This window comes from Eschscholzia californica, unplaced genomic scaffold (genome assembly GCF_041429995.1).
Source record: "Eschscholzia californica isolate CP2 unplaced genomic scaffold, dmEscCali1.0.p SCAF_3, whole genome shotgun sequence".
NCBI classification, from domain to species: Eukaryota; Viridiplantae; Streptophyta; class Magnoliopsida; order Ranunculales; family Papaveraceae; genus Eschscholzia; species Eschscholzia californica.
Window position 1 is genome coordinate 11,064,703 of NW_028238420.1, and position 14,679 is coordinate 11,079,381.

A 14,679-nucleotide genomic window follows, 5' to 3' on the forward strand; every position below is an offset into this window, starting at 1 on the left:
TTATTTTTCTTGAAGACTAAAGAATGGTCAAATGGTCAAATTGAGATAAAAGGCGAGCTCAATTTAACTCATTTAATTCAAATGTGTTAATAAAACTAACAAAAATGTTTTTGAAAACTTAAACAAACAAGCAAGGAGAGTAAAAAGAACAAGAATCTTACCTTTGCGTCTGAAAGTACGGGTATACGACCCATAAGCTAAGTATAAATATTAAAGGAGAGAAAATTGTCTCTTTTAGTGATTTCAAACTTTGTTTTTTCTTTATTATGTGAAATATTTTGATTCATGTATGTATTTGTCTGTTTGTCTGCCATCCTACTCCCAATGTAGTCCATATTTTTACACAAAAGTAGGACCAATAAGCTAAACACAAAAGAGTAAAGGAAAGAAAATTGTCTAAATATTTGGTTATTGGATTCTTTTCACTCCTTTTCAAGACAAGTCCTCATTCTTCTCTTTGAGAAATACTAGAAAGAGAAAATGGAAAATGAAAGACACCAGCAGCACTTGAGGAGTGATTGAAGGAGAAACTTTAGGTTAAAGAACAGATTTAAAAAGGGAAGGAGATGAAAAGTGATTAATGGCAGGAGCAGAGGAAGAGTTAGAGAGAAGGAGTAGATTTTTAAGTAGTCTTATTCAGAACAAGAAAGTTATTGAACAACACCAACATCATGAACGTCTTAATATCAAAGTAAGAGCAGCTGATATGTCCCTTCCTCTTCAAAACCTAGCTTTCCGCTGTGCTAAGGATTCTCTTGATTCCATGCCCAACAAAAAACTCGACAGTAAACGCCTAGCTCTTGCCCTAAAAAAGGTCCTCCCCTCTCTCTCTCTCTTATTCTGATTTAAATGCTTTCTTTCTTCAGAAATTTGAAGGATTTGGGTCATTCTTTATGGTTGAACAAATTGGAACTCTTTCTCTGATTATTCTCTAAATATAAGGTATCAAAGGAATGTTAAATTTCCCCACTATTTTTTCCATTACTAGTGAAAATAGAGTAAAATTGAGTTCTTTTTGTTTGAGGAAAAAAGTTTGTTGAATTTAGGAAAATGGATAATTACCCATATTTAGAGAATTCTTGATTAAGAAAAAGGGGTAACTTTGGGTCAAAATCAAAATACAAAGATAAATAATAGTTTGGGGAAGTCTTTTTTTTTTGAAGCCACGGGAATCGATTTCCATTCATAAGTGATAAAATCACATTGTTTACATGGATGAAATTGTTATTTCTCTCTTCCAACTTCACGAGAGTTGCATACCTTTAAATGCAAAGTACCTCGTGAATAAGAAAGAAATTGGACTAGACTCTGACGAAAAAGAAAGAAAAAGATGAAAGGATCCTAAAGATCACGAATAAAAGGACCCTAAAGGTCAACAAAACATAGAATAATACAGAATAAAGAAAAACTAATTTAAATCTCCGTCACATTCGTCGGCAAACCGCCATTGTCGCCGGAAAACCGCCGTCATCACCGAAAAAACGTCACCACCATAGAAAAAACCGCCATCATCAACTCTTGAATAGTTGGATTTCACTGCCTACCATGGTTCATAATCTTGTCTTTTCTACTCACATGGTTCATAATCTTCGTTTTCATCTTCTTAATCAACATCTTTGTTAGAACAAAGGAGAAACTCACAACAAAATAATTACAACAACCAAGAATAATAGAAAAATGAAGTAGTTACATTCATTTTCATTTAATCAAGAGAGGTAGAATAGTTGTTCTCTGTGTACAAAAGTAACTAGATCGAAGAATAAATTTGTTGCGAGAGTGAAAGAGATCATTATGGTAGTTATAATGGTTATGAGTAGTAGTGATTTTGGGGGAAATTGCAGAGAGGATCATGCTCTTCAATGAAAGATGAACGACAAACAGAGGAAGTAAAGGTTATTCTTCTTCTTACTTTCTCTCTCTAAAGAAATGAAAGAAGAGAGAAGAAGGATTGAAGATATAATATGTACATATAAAAGAGGAAATTCCGGCGAAGGAAGACCCTTCACCGGAAAACTAATTGATCAAGGTAAAGAGAGAAACAGAGGAGAGGATATCTATCTTTGCAAATTCTTATGTGATGTTTTATAGTTTGGGGAAGTCTTGAAAAATTGGGATGTGGTTTGAGGTTTAGATGCACAAAATGTTGTGGTAAAGTGCAACATGTGGTCAAAGTAAGCCCTTAAATCATGCCGACCCATTCTCTGCTGTAATTTAGGCAGCTTATACTTAAACATTTAGGTGTACTAGGGCAGCAATTTATCTAGATTTTAAATTCATCAAATGGTTTGATACCCGAGCCCTAGATGAGCATGTGCGCATGACTTTCGTAGTCGTTTTCTTTTTTCAAGAATTCTTTTGATGACTTTCGTAGTCGTTTTCTTTTTTAGAAAACATTTTTTTTACTTCCCGTTCGTGTTAGACTAAGTCTACTTATTGTTATTGAGGACTTTGATGTCTTTCAACTTGGCACCACTAGCACTAGATTCTTGTTAAACACCGATCTATACACAAATATATGTATCAAGGCCCAAAGCTGGAGTTTCAGTAGATTGTAGAGTAACGTTATTCCGGAAGTATAAGTTTCTTAATTCCAATTTTCAGCAGTATTTAAAGTAGACAAGTAGTGTCATTCTCCATACCGAAATTTGTAGAATTACTCCTAATGGCGAACGCTAAGTTTGTAAGTATGCCAGTAATAGATTCTTTTTTTCTTGCCAAGCTAGGGATCTAGTTCCATGGTAGGACTAGATTAAGCGCATCAAATATTGGAGGAAATGGATATCCCATTAATGTCGTGCCATAAAAAGCATAATTTTTCAATAATAGAGTTGGCTACTAGAGTGGGATGAAGCCGGAATCCGACCGGTTAGCTAAGGCTTGTTGGTTGTTGCCAAGGTGGGAATGTCTAAATTCGTGGAATCTCAAAAAAGGGTTTGGCCAACATTGTATGTGCCAAGTAACTTTAGGAAGGTATAGGCATCGGTGTTCTTTGAGAGATGGGTTCTGCGAAGTGGTTACAAATTTATTTCAACACTGAAGATTTGCATGTTGGAAGTTTTATATTCTTTCACCATTAGTCTCCCTAATCCTTCTTATATCTTCTTATTTCATCTTGTAACCTCATCTTATCATGCAGCTTTCGCCATGCCTAACCTAGTTTGTTGTATATTTACATAAAGTTGGAAAGAAATTTAGTTGGTAAATGAAGATGTTTAGTTGATGAATCATTCATAAAATTGCTTTAGTTACATTTCATACATTTACCTAGTTCCAGGTATGTGATGCTTAAACTGTTCAACCATTAAGTATCTCCACTCTATCTTTACGAAAAATCTACTGCATTTTCCTGTTCAAACTGCACCAACAAGATATTATTATTCAGAAATTTAGAAATTCAAGTTAAAATTAGAGAACTACACCTATTATATTAGTTAAGATCTAAGTAGTTGGCTCACGAGTAAGTCGAACTCACCAGTAGGCTTATACTAGAGCTTAGTTAGGCATAATATGGATTGTTTCTTCTACTCATCATGTAATCGTTTTTTTTTAACTTGAATGTAGTTACTTTTTTGTATTAACCAAGTGTTCAATATTGCTTTCTCTCGTATTTATGTTTACCAGGAATTCGACTTATCATATGGTCCGGCGTGGCACTGTATAGTTGGAACAAGCTTTGGTTCGTACGTTACCCATTCTGTAGGAGGTTTCTTATACTTCTCCATCGACAAGGTTTACATACTTCTTTTCAGGACTGCTGTTGAGCCTTTAGAGAAAACTCCTACTGATAATGTGATTTAAACTCTTGCAAAATTGTAAGATTTCATCTGTTTGTAAACTATTGCACGAAAATTGGGTTATTTGCTTGTTCCCTATCATTCGTAATCTAGAAATGGTTGGTTTCTTCGACTATAGTATTAGTTTATCTTTTATATTCTTTTTGGCTTTGAAATGGAAAATATATACTACCCATTGTTAAATCATTGAAATGAGACGAAAAATGAAAAAAAGGGTTTATTGGTATTTGTCTTCACTATGCTTACTGCTAAGCTGATATCCCTGTCTCTCTGTTCCTCAATTTGAGGGTGATTTTAGAGATTAGATGATGTTGGTACAGAGGTGTAAGCTAACCCAAAGAAGAAATGAATGGAGTTCCTTTACGATAATGGGAATGTGTCTGATGTTAAGCTTACCGGACGCAACTACGTCATGAATGAAGTGGTAATCTATTGTAATGTGTTTTTTGCCCCAGTTTTGTCTCAATATAGAATAAACAGATCAGTAGTTTCAAACGATATAGCCTTGTAGTCGGGTTCTGATGAAGAACGGGCTACAATAGCTTTTTTCGAGCTTCAAGAGACCAAGGAACTCCCCAAAACAATGCAATAATCAGTTGTACCTCTTCGAGTATCAAGAAACCCTGCCCAATCTGAAGGGGAGGCTACCAACTTAGGGATATGCTCTTTAATGATGGTGACTCCACAGTCAGATGAGAACGAGGGGCATGCATATGTTGTGTTGCATAGCATATGCAGTGTTACCCTGATCATGACATCCCCCATGGTTCTGTAAATGACCATCAAGCATTGACAGTTTGTTACCACTGAAAAGTGGAGTCGAACTCAATTTGGAATCAAGTAAATCGCCCTTCTTAAGTAACTCGAGCATATTTCTTCTGAGGGAGGAAAAAAGCAGAAGAAGGGTGTCTAGTGGCTTCATATGTGGAGGAGATGACGATCTTCTTGTCGTGTCCTTGGGTAAAGGAGGTGGTTGAGGAGTTTGCGCCGGGATTAGTTGAATTACACATGGTCATCTCCTTGAGTCGACCGAAACTAGGCGAGGGAGGCAATCTCTTGAGCTTTAACAAAATGGCATGTCACCTGGAAACATTTGGAAGGAAGGATGAGAAGCATTTTACTAGGAAGCAGTTTAGGTCGGAAAGAGTAATCCTTCGAGCTCAACATGACTTTCACAACTTACGAACAATAGAGACAAACATCGAAAGTGTAGCGAGTACTATTCTTGCTCGGGAATAATCGGCCTAGACAACGCCACCATAGGGATGGGTAAAGATTAACGTGGATGAGGCATACAAGAGTTTTGATGCTGCGTGTGCTGCGTTGGCTCAAGACATAAATGATGAATTCATCAGGGGAGCAAGAAAGGTTCTATCACCGGAAGAGAGTAAGGCTCAAACTTCCTGTTGGGGATGTCAATATCAACGGGATTTAGAGACATCTTTATAGATGGGGGACTCGCGGGAACTAGTGAGACATCTTCTAAATCCGGAGGGAGGAGTACCATGGCGCATCCGCAACATCATATCCGACACCATCTCAATCACGCGGGAGGTCCACTCGGTTTTCTTTTTTGTTTTGTACTCAGTGATCCAATTTGATGATGTTGAAAAGCTATTTCTCAGTTATCTTCCTGATTGTCTAGATCTATGGTTAGATGATGAATTCTATGCAAGTATTTAATGAAATTCAAGTGGGACTGAGCCTGCAAAAAATAAAGATACTCTGAAGATCAAGTCAGTGAAACGTTTTTTGCAATTTAAGGAAATAATTCAAAGTCTAAAGTGTGACATTCCACCCCTTTTTAGGGAAAACTTGATATGGTGATATAGGTTTGGATGACTGCAACACTGAATGGTTGAGATGATGCGGTGGTAAGTCGCCAATTTTGATGATATCCACGCGTGTATTGGAGGATAATATATGATGATCACGTATGTTCTGACACTGACAGATCTTCTAACACATAAAAGTTCGTTGGATCTTTGACTTTGCCTGGCCTTCAACGACAATGTTATTCTTTTTAATCAGAGCGGAGCTCAAGGTGCGGAGCTAACTTCTGCGGACCTCCTACTTCGGCTCTCTGACCAAAGCAGAGTTCAAGGGAAGAGCTAAGTCGGACCCACCTTCTTTTTTGCCTTGAGGCAGTATAACGGTCAAGGTGCCGAGGTGATTAATGCAGACCTTATTTTGTTTCGAGTCTTAAGCAGCTCTTGGGTAGAGCTGACTCTGCATTTTGCCGTGCTTCTTGACCAGCTCAAGGTTTAGGTGCCTAAGAGACTCATGCTGACCTCCCATGCCCGAACTCAAGTAGCAAGATTTCGTTTTATCCACCTCCTTGATAGTCTCAACGAGGATCTGTTCTCGTTTGCAACCTTGGTCAATTCGTTTATTCTTGACGTGGTCAAAGCTGGTCAATATTTGACTCAACTGTAACATCGCAACAATTAGCTGCTTATGTTTTTTTGTCCCTTATGTTTTTTTGCTGCAAAATTAGCTGCCTATGTTAGTATTAATAATGTAGAGTAAGCCACCTTTTTGTACTGTGAGTACCCTCACTAGTGATCTTTGAAGCTAATGGAATCTTTCTTATCGAACAAATAAAAAGAAGTTCTGTCACACCATAAAATTGAGTAAGCTTCATTGTTCATAATCTATTAAGCATAGTCCTAAAAAAGAGTGTATCTTTAACACTAAGCACAAATTTATAATCCTTTAATAAAATCTCACTTTTTTTTCTTAAAATATAGGAATAACATAAAACAAATCAATATACATATAACTATTAGTAGCAATGTACATATATATGTAATTACTTTTATTCTCAAAGATATAATTGTAAATTGTATTCCTTCAACTTTATTTTAATTATAACGGTGAGTTCTATCATCTTCATGGTATCCTTGCAACTTTCTAATCATGTTCTTCTCCTTGGTTTTTAGTGCCTTCACCCTTGCTTCTTTTTCAATGGTCGACTCAACAGTTAATACCACTTCTCCTACTCTTCATACCCCACCACAACCGTCCTCCACCTCCATCCAGTATGTTTCTTCATTTCCTAACCTTTCTAACATTGCTCATCTGGTTTCTGCTCTCCTTGATAACTCAAACTACCTGTTGTTGAAGAGCCAATTTCTTCCAATTCTTCATTCTCAAGACTTATTCAAATTTGTTAATGGCTCTTATCCTCCTCATTCTCCTGAGTTTCTACCCTCTCCCCCTAAGACTTCCTCTGCTCCATTAATCAACCCTGACTATGTCTACTGGCTCTTATCCTCCTCCTCTTCCTGAGTATTGCATAGACCAGATGCTTCTCTCTTGGCTTAATTCCACTCTTCTTGAACCAGTGTTGAGTCAAAATTCTTGGCCTCACTTCCTCCAAAGTTTTCTGGGATTCTCTTGAAAGAATTTTCTCCTCCATTAATTCTGCTCGCCTAATGAACCTGAAATTACAACTTCAAACCACAAAAAAGGGGACTCTCTCTATCAATGATTATCTTCTTTGAATCAAATCAATTTCTGACTATCTTGATGTTGTTGGTCACCTAATAGCCGATGTTGAACTTGTGTTGGTTATCTTATCTGGTCTTCGTTTAGATTATGAAGGTTTTGTTACCTCCATTACCACTCGTCTCACCCCACTAACTTCCCCTGAGTTACACTCTCTATTACTTACTCATGAATTTCGTATCGAGCTTCTTCCTACCTAAAACATTCAACCTGCTGCTCTTCTCTTTCAATCTTCTCCAGCTCCTCGAGCTCATTCTTTTTCTCCTCATAGAGGTAAAAGAGGTCGTGAAAACAGAGGAGGTTATAAAGGTTTTATCAGAGGTTACAATCTAATAGAGGAGGTTATCAGAGACATACCTCTTCTATTCTTGGTCCTCACCCTCAACCTCTTATATGTCAATACTGTGGAAAAGCTAGTCATTCAGCTCGTCAATGTTATAGTCTACCCCATATCAATGAAATGGCTCAGTCTTTTGCTGCCATGGGTGTAGAATCTGTTTGTTCTGACCCAAACTGGTACATCGACTTTGGAGCATCAATGCACATCACTTCTGATATTGCTTCTACTTCATCTAGGTATGAGCTAAACCTTCCTGAACATATTATGGTTGGCACTGGTAATGCCACTCCTGTCTCAGGTATAAGAAATATCCTTCTCTCTTCCACTAATTTCTCTCTTAAAAATGTTTTGGTATTTCCTACCTTAAAAATGAATTTAATCTCTGTTTCACACCTTCTTCGAGATTTTAACCGTTTCGTTGTATTCCATCACAATGGTTTCTATGTTCAGGACATTCCATCAAAGAAGAAATTCCTCGTAGGAACGTGGTCTCTTTCGTCTTTCACCCAGCAAAGCCACTTCAACTCCAACATCACTCTTTGCTTCATCTCTGTCCTCTGCCTCCTCTGCTACCTCTAAAGTCTGGCATCGCCGTTTAGCCACCCACATCTGCAAATTTTCAATTTAGTAGTTAAGAACAATGTTTTACCTTTCAAAAATTCTGTGATGAAATCAATTAAATGTTCGAGTTGCATTTCAGCCAAACACCATCGTTTTCCCTTGACCAATATGGTTCATAATTCCTCTGCACCTAATGATATATTCAGTCTGACCTTTGGGGACCATCTTCGATCACCTCCCCATCTCAGCATACATCAAATCAGCGAGAGACACATGGCGAATGCACAAAGAGTCAGATGGATGGTAACGATTTGCGAGTGAGACACGTTCGGGCAGATCATGAGGACGCAGGCAAATCAGCGAGATCCTCAATTTTTTTGTGTCTCCAATGCAAAACTCTGAACTTATCTTAGTTACTTATGTGTCATTGTTATTTTTGTAAATAAATAATTAGTTATTTAGAAAATATAGAAGAATCGATTTCAATTGGTTGAAAATCTAATATTGATGAGTTGGACAATTAGAGAAGAAGACACTCTAGAAATAGAGTGTCCTCTTGAGATATCTCTATTTCACCCTCGACACGTCATCTTAGAGATCCAAATAGAGTGTTGCATTGGAGAGAGTTTTTAAGAAAAAAACTCTGAAAACCATATGTGGCACTCAAAGTTTCTAAGACTGAGTATTGCATTGGAGATGCTCTTAGAAACCAGAGAAAGTGTCTGAAATTGAGAGAGATAGAACTGAATATGGAAAGAGAGATTTGGCGAGATTGATTGAGAGGATTTCGAATTCAGTTTACTCTCTTTATAACAGGAAGAACAGAGACAGAGGAGACATCTCCCTTTGGAACAAATTTTTTTATCAGAAACCTTCCATCATCCATCTCATCTCTGACCCTGAAGAAGAACGGAAAAAACCAGAGAACATTACTTTTATCATTTCATCTACTTGTTTTCTTGTGAGAGTGTTAGAGTGAGAGAAAGTGAGAAACGAATTACAGTAAAGAGAGAAAGAAAAATAAAACAGAGAACCTTCATATTTCACTTGTCCTTCGCCATCCTCTGATCTTTGTGAGAGAGAAAAGAGGGTCTTTGTAGAGAGAGGGAGAAATAGAGATTAAACAGTGCAATATCAAGGAGTCAATATTATTTTCTTTACATTCTTTATCAAAGGATCTTTATTTGTATTTTTTAATAGTTGTTTGAGAGAGAGGGGGATTAGAAGAAGAGCAAAGAGAGAGATGAATTTTGCTGTTGAAGAAGAAGACCTTGTTTGGCTTTCCAAGGTTGTAGGAAAATTATTTTCTCCAAAGGAGCGTTTGGCTATCAGAGGGAAAATCACTGAGACAATTGTAATTCTTCTTCCATATTTCTCCCTCATTTTTCATTATAATTAGTTTTAATCGCAATCGGGTTACGTCTTTTGTCTAAACGGAGGAGCAGTAAGCTGGAAAAGCTCAAAGCAGACTACTGTAGCAGACTCTACCACAGAAGCAGAATACCTAGCTGCTTCAGAAGCAGCCAAGGAAGGAGTTTGGATCAAGAAGTTTATCTCCGAACTTGGTGTCGTTCCTAGCATAGAAAGAGGGGTAACTCTATATTGTGACAATAATGGAGCTATTGCCCAAGCTAAGGAACCAAGAACACACCAAAAGTCCAAACATATCCAAAGGAAGTACCACGTGATAAGGGAAATCACTGAGCGAAAAGATGTGGTCATTTGCAAAGTCGATACGGACGACAACGTTGCCGATCCGTTAACTAAACCACTACCTCAGCCCAAGTATGCGAGTCATAGAAGCGGCATAGGTATAAAGCGATAAAGCGCATCGAAGAATGGCTTTAGGTTGTAATTGGATTAATAAAAGGAGTTTTATGTAATCAATTAGCTACATTCAATTAAAGAAATAAATTAATTATTTCTGTCATTAAATAATGGTTTAGTGTTTAATTGACAGTCCAAAAATAATGAAGCATTCCAGGTAGGTTTATCAGATGCGTGATCTGGTAAATGAAACCCTACTAAGTGAATTTGGAATAGATTCATTATTAGGTCCCTAGTCCAGGTCATTGCATGGACTACGACTCATGAAGACTAGCATGGGAGATTGACTGATAGCGCAGTTTCATGGGCTATAGGAATATAGTATTTAAGTCAATTACATGAGTGTATGATTAGAGAACTCTAATATACACTGGATAACCCAAACATGAGAGTTCTTCAAAAGTTGAAAAACGTCATGAACACTCATAGGCAAGATTGGAGAGATTCCTTAACATGAGTACTTCACTCATCTTATGTACGGAATGTCGAAATTTGGTACCGTCAAACGTCGTGCCGTAAAAGGAGGTTATAAAGACGGATTACTGGGGGAGACATGATAGACATAAAGTTAAGTGAGAGTACAAGACTGGATGATGTCCTCCTATTAAGTTAAGATAAGTATCTCCGGGCCACTTGAGGAGAAGCAACTGGAAAATGTGTGGCCACACTCAAATGGATTAATGGTTAATCATTTGCTTTGACAGTTGTTCTCCATATCAAGAAAGTCTGAGTAATATGACGTATCAGATGAGATACGAAGAGACATGGGAATCGAGCATTGCACTTGTTCTAAGTACAAGTGGGAGACTGAAGGATATATCCGTTCGGTCTGAAGGAGATGTCCTTCGACCAAGATGGCAATGCGATCAATTTGTCAGCTAGGATAACGATGACCATACTGTGAAGATCATCCAGTCCGGTCCAATTAGGGGTCGTAATGCTTTGCTAGAAGCCAACTACGATCATCAGATCACTTCGGTGATTAGCGGCTAACATAGACCGGATCCTACAACGGGTTACACATAAGAGTGGTAACTTGATCGGAGAGACTTGACTAGATGGGAACAGGCTATAGATGGATTGGATCCAACTAAATAAGCTGAAAAGGTTCGAATGGAGATTCAGAACTAGATAGAAAGAACCGGGCCTAAAAGGGGTGCCCGGAGTAAGGCTTTTTTGGCCGGCCATATGATGGCCGACCAAGGTAAGTGGGCCGGCCATATAAAGCCCATAGTGGGCTGCCCTGGCCGACCACACTTAAAGGGATAGCCAAAATACCCTAAAAGGGTATTTTCGTAATTATCTTTTCTGTGACCCAAAAATAGAAAGACCCAATTGTATATGATTCTAATTAGGGTTTCTCTATATATATGGTCATTAGAGAACAGAAAAGGTGTGGATTTTTCTTATGATTTTTCTAAGGAAGGAACAATATACAGCTCTCTCTCTCTCTCTCTCAATATACAGCTCTCTCTCTCAATATACAGCTAGTGGAGAGAGAGGATTGTAGAGAAAAAGCTCCCGTTCTATCAATCTAGTCAAGAAGAAGAGTTTTTCTCAACCTTCTATTAAGTCCTAGCAGTCTGAAAGGAAGGGAGATCAAGTAAACCTACTCGGTGTCTCAAGTAGAGGAGCGACAATTGGAGCTCTCGATCTTCACACGCGATTGGAAAGATTCGGGGGAAAAACGTGATAGAGGTATTTTTCTTATTCTAGTTCATTGAATAGTTCATGCATAATCGATCCTGATAATCTAGTGTTAACATATATGTATGTTGAGATTCCGCTTAGAACACTAGACAATTAGGTGTATTCGATACACACATATCCCTATAGTTTCGGTATTGAAACAATCAAACGAGGGTTTCGATGCTAGAGATGTCTCTATTTCACGGTTTTTAGTGGTGTATAGCCGACCTGTTACATCTAGTAGTTAGCTTCTTTCTGATGGTGCAACTAGGGTTACGTGAGGTGCACCAGTGAAACCCTAATTTATTAGTTGAGAAGAAACTCTCAATGGAGATTTTCTCGACGGGTTAACTAAGGTTTCTGGACTTGACACCCGAGTTACACCATTAGAATGAAGCTAACAATTGTACCATTGATAGTGTCTTTCCTACAGATGTTTGTTTTGAGGAATTTTGGAGAAGAATTGAGACGAAAGCTTTATGGAGACGCTATAATTTGTGTATCCTCTTGCTAGTCCTTTTTATTGTGATTTTCTTTATCATATGTTTTCGATCGAAGATAATCCCTTATTTGCCTCCATTATGACAAAATGAGTCTAGCTTTTAGGGAGCGCACCTTATCTTTCTTCTTAGTCCAACGGGGGTGCTCTAAGTCTCTGGCCTTAACTATTTTATTTGTTGTGAAAGCCCTCCTAGCGGGCTTTCAGGCGAGTTATTTGTTTACTGGTTGGGGTAGAGTCGGGAGCGTCTGAAGGAGTTGAAGGAGATGTCCTTTGACCAAGATTGCAACGCGAGCAATTTGTCGGCTAGGAAAATTGATGAAGAAGATCATCAAGTCCGATTGATTTAGGGGTCGTAGAGTTTATGCTAGGAACCAACTACGATCGTCGAATTACGAAGTAATTCGCGGCTAACTTCGATCGGATCCTACATCGGGTTACACATAAGAATGGGTATTTAATCGGATGATATGACTAGTGAGAGTGTGATATAACATTGGGAATGTCCATAAACATATCTCACAGGTTTAAATAGAATTTGGGCAAAGATAGTACAAAAAGCCCAAAAACAGCGTTTTGGGTCTAGACCGATTCGGGCACTTTTAGGGCTCGGATTGGGCTGATTTTTGGAGGGGCGTTTCCTTATGTTATGAACATTAAATATGCCAATTTTGGCTGGTTTTGGACGTCATCTCCTTAGAGAATTGAGAAAATATCAACTAGTTGCTATTTTCGATAATTTCCCTAAATCTTATTCTAAAGGGTGTTTTAGGAAACCTAAAAAGAGGTGGATTCTTATTAGGGTTCTATATAAACACTCTTAGGACAGAGAATAAGGTGTGGAATTTCTCCTTAAGCTTTCTTACTCTACCACATCAAGTAGAGAGGAGAAAGTGAGCTAATTCCCAAGCTATCTTCTAGTCAAACAGGAAGAAGGTTTTCTTATTATCAAACCACCATTGGAGTGATAGAAAGCTTTCAAGGAGGGAGATTAAATACACTATTCGGTGTCCCAAGTAGAGGAGCGACGATTGGAGCTCTTGGTCTTCTTTAATCTATTCTACTTGTTTGAGGGAAATAACGATTAAGGTAATCTACTATCTCCTATTAGTTAATTACTAGTTTATGCATGATGATCATGGGACCAATACTAATGTCAAGACATTAGATGTCTGAGATTCCGCTTATACGACATTAGTAGACACCACCATAACCCAACAACGTCTACTAGTAAATAGATCCCGGTTGCTCAATCATTTGATAACCAGAGTCATCCTTTGATAAATGATCACTATGAGCTCCCGATTCCACCATTTAGTTCGTAATTTTGACGGTTGGTTGTTATTCGTTGGTAAAAATGGGTGTAAAAAGAAGAAATTTTAGGGAGAGTCGAGATAACCACTAACCCTCTCTAAAATCTTGTTCTTAGTCCTATCTCAAGGAGTGACTTCTCTATCCTGAGATGAATAATATTTAGTCTATCAACAACAAAAGAAGATTAAAAGATTCCAGATAAAAAGAAGAGATTTAAGAGAACGAAATGAGGGTGGGAATAACCCAAGACTTAGTCAAACTAAATTTATCAAATTAAAAGGGAATAACGTTTGGTTAGGGAAGTTGAGTCTGTTTTTGGGAAAACTTTATGGTTGGGGACAAGTAAACATTAGGAAATGGAGATAAAACTGTAGGTTTATTACTTTAAATTCCTTAAATATATGGATTTTAAATTTAAAACTCAAATTTTTGAAGGGCTGAAAGTGAAATTGTGACGCCCCCGTGTTCCGAATCACGATTTGTCATGGAAGTTTATAGAAGGAACTCGATCTAAATCCTACTTAGACAAGTCTCGGGTTTAAACCCAAACCAATATTCTCATCATGGATTACAAATCAAGATCAAAACTAGCAGAAATCAAATACATTTTAAATCTTTTCTGAATATGTCATCATCGGACATGCTCAGAAAATGTGTAACCCAAAAATAATTTTGATAAAGTTAAAGATAACCTGAAATCACATGTCAATAATAACAAAGTCAAAGTTACAAGGTGCATAAAATTTACGTGTGTACAATCACAAACAAATCAAAAAACGATCCTAAACTACTCTATACATATATAATATTGATGTTGTGAAAACAGACATAAGTCAAAATGTAGGAAAATATATTAAGCTTATATAATGTGAGATAACGAAGTAAACTATGTCACTCTAGGTCACCAGTACCTGAACAAAAACAAATTAAGGAGCGAGATAACTCGAAAGTCGGCCCAGTAAGATTCACATCTAATTACCAGCACCACACACACGACAGTTTGATGTATAAATAGTTTTAAGTAATATATTAATCAAGAGATATCATTATGCACATCAAGCAAGCAATGCAACAAGATAGTTCTTCTAGCTTACCAAGATCACGACTGAATACACGCTCAGCTGGGGACACCTACTATTCGGCTA

General features: G+C 37.6%; 2 protein-coding genes across 2 annotated transcripts in view; one reads left to right on the forward strand and one right to left on the reverse strand.

The window, feature by feature from the left end:
* Positions 1-404: 404 nt before the first annotated feature.
* Positions 405-3,909, forward strand: LOC147548371 (uncharacterized). Its single transcript, XM_086671608.1, has 2 exons — positions 405-814; positions 3,622-3,909. The coding sequence occupies exons 1-2, from the start codon at positions 581-583 to the stop codon at positions 3,796-3,798; spliced, it is 411 nt and encodes a 136-aa protein (XP_086527734.1). The 5' UTR covers positions 405-580; the 3' UTR covers positions 3,799-3,909.
* Positions 3,910-6,491: 2,582 nt separating this feature from the next.
* Positions 6,492-14,679, reverse strand: part of LOC147548372 (protein PLANT CADMIUM RESISTANCE 2-like) — a 34,103-nt gene continuing 25,915 nt past the window's right edge. Inside the window, exon 5 of the transcript XR_015238007.1 lies at positions 6,492-6,576. The gene's annotated coding sequence lies outside the window, so the exon portion shown is untranslated. The remainder of the gene's footprint in view (positions 6,577-14,679) is intronic.

Bases quoted from the DNA above. Each gene is read 5' to 3' on its own strand.
- LOC147548371 (XM_086671608.1), top strand. From the start codon at position 581: ATGGCAGGAGCAGAGGAAGAGTTAGAGAGAAGGAGTAGATTTTTAAGT. The intron at 815-3,621 runs GTCCTCCCCTCT...TATGTTTACCAG, and splicing joins TAGCTCTTGCCCTAAAAAAG to GAATTCGACTTATCATATGG.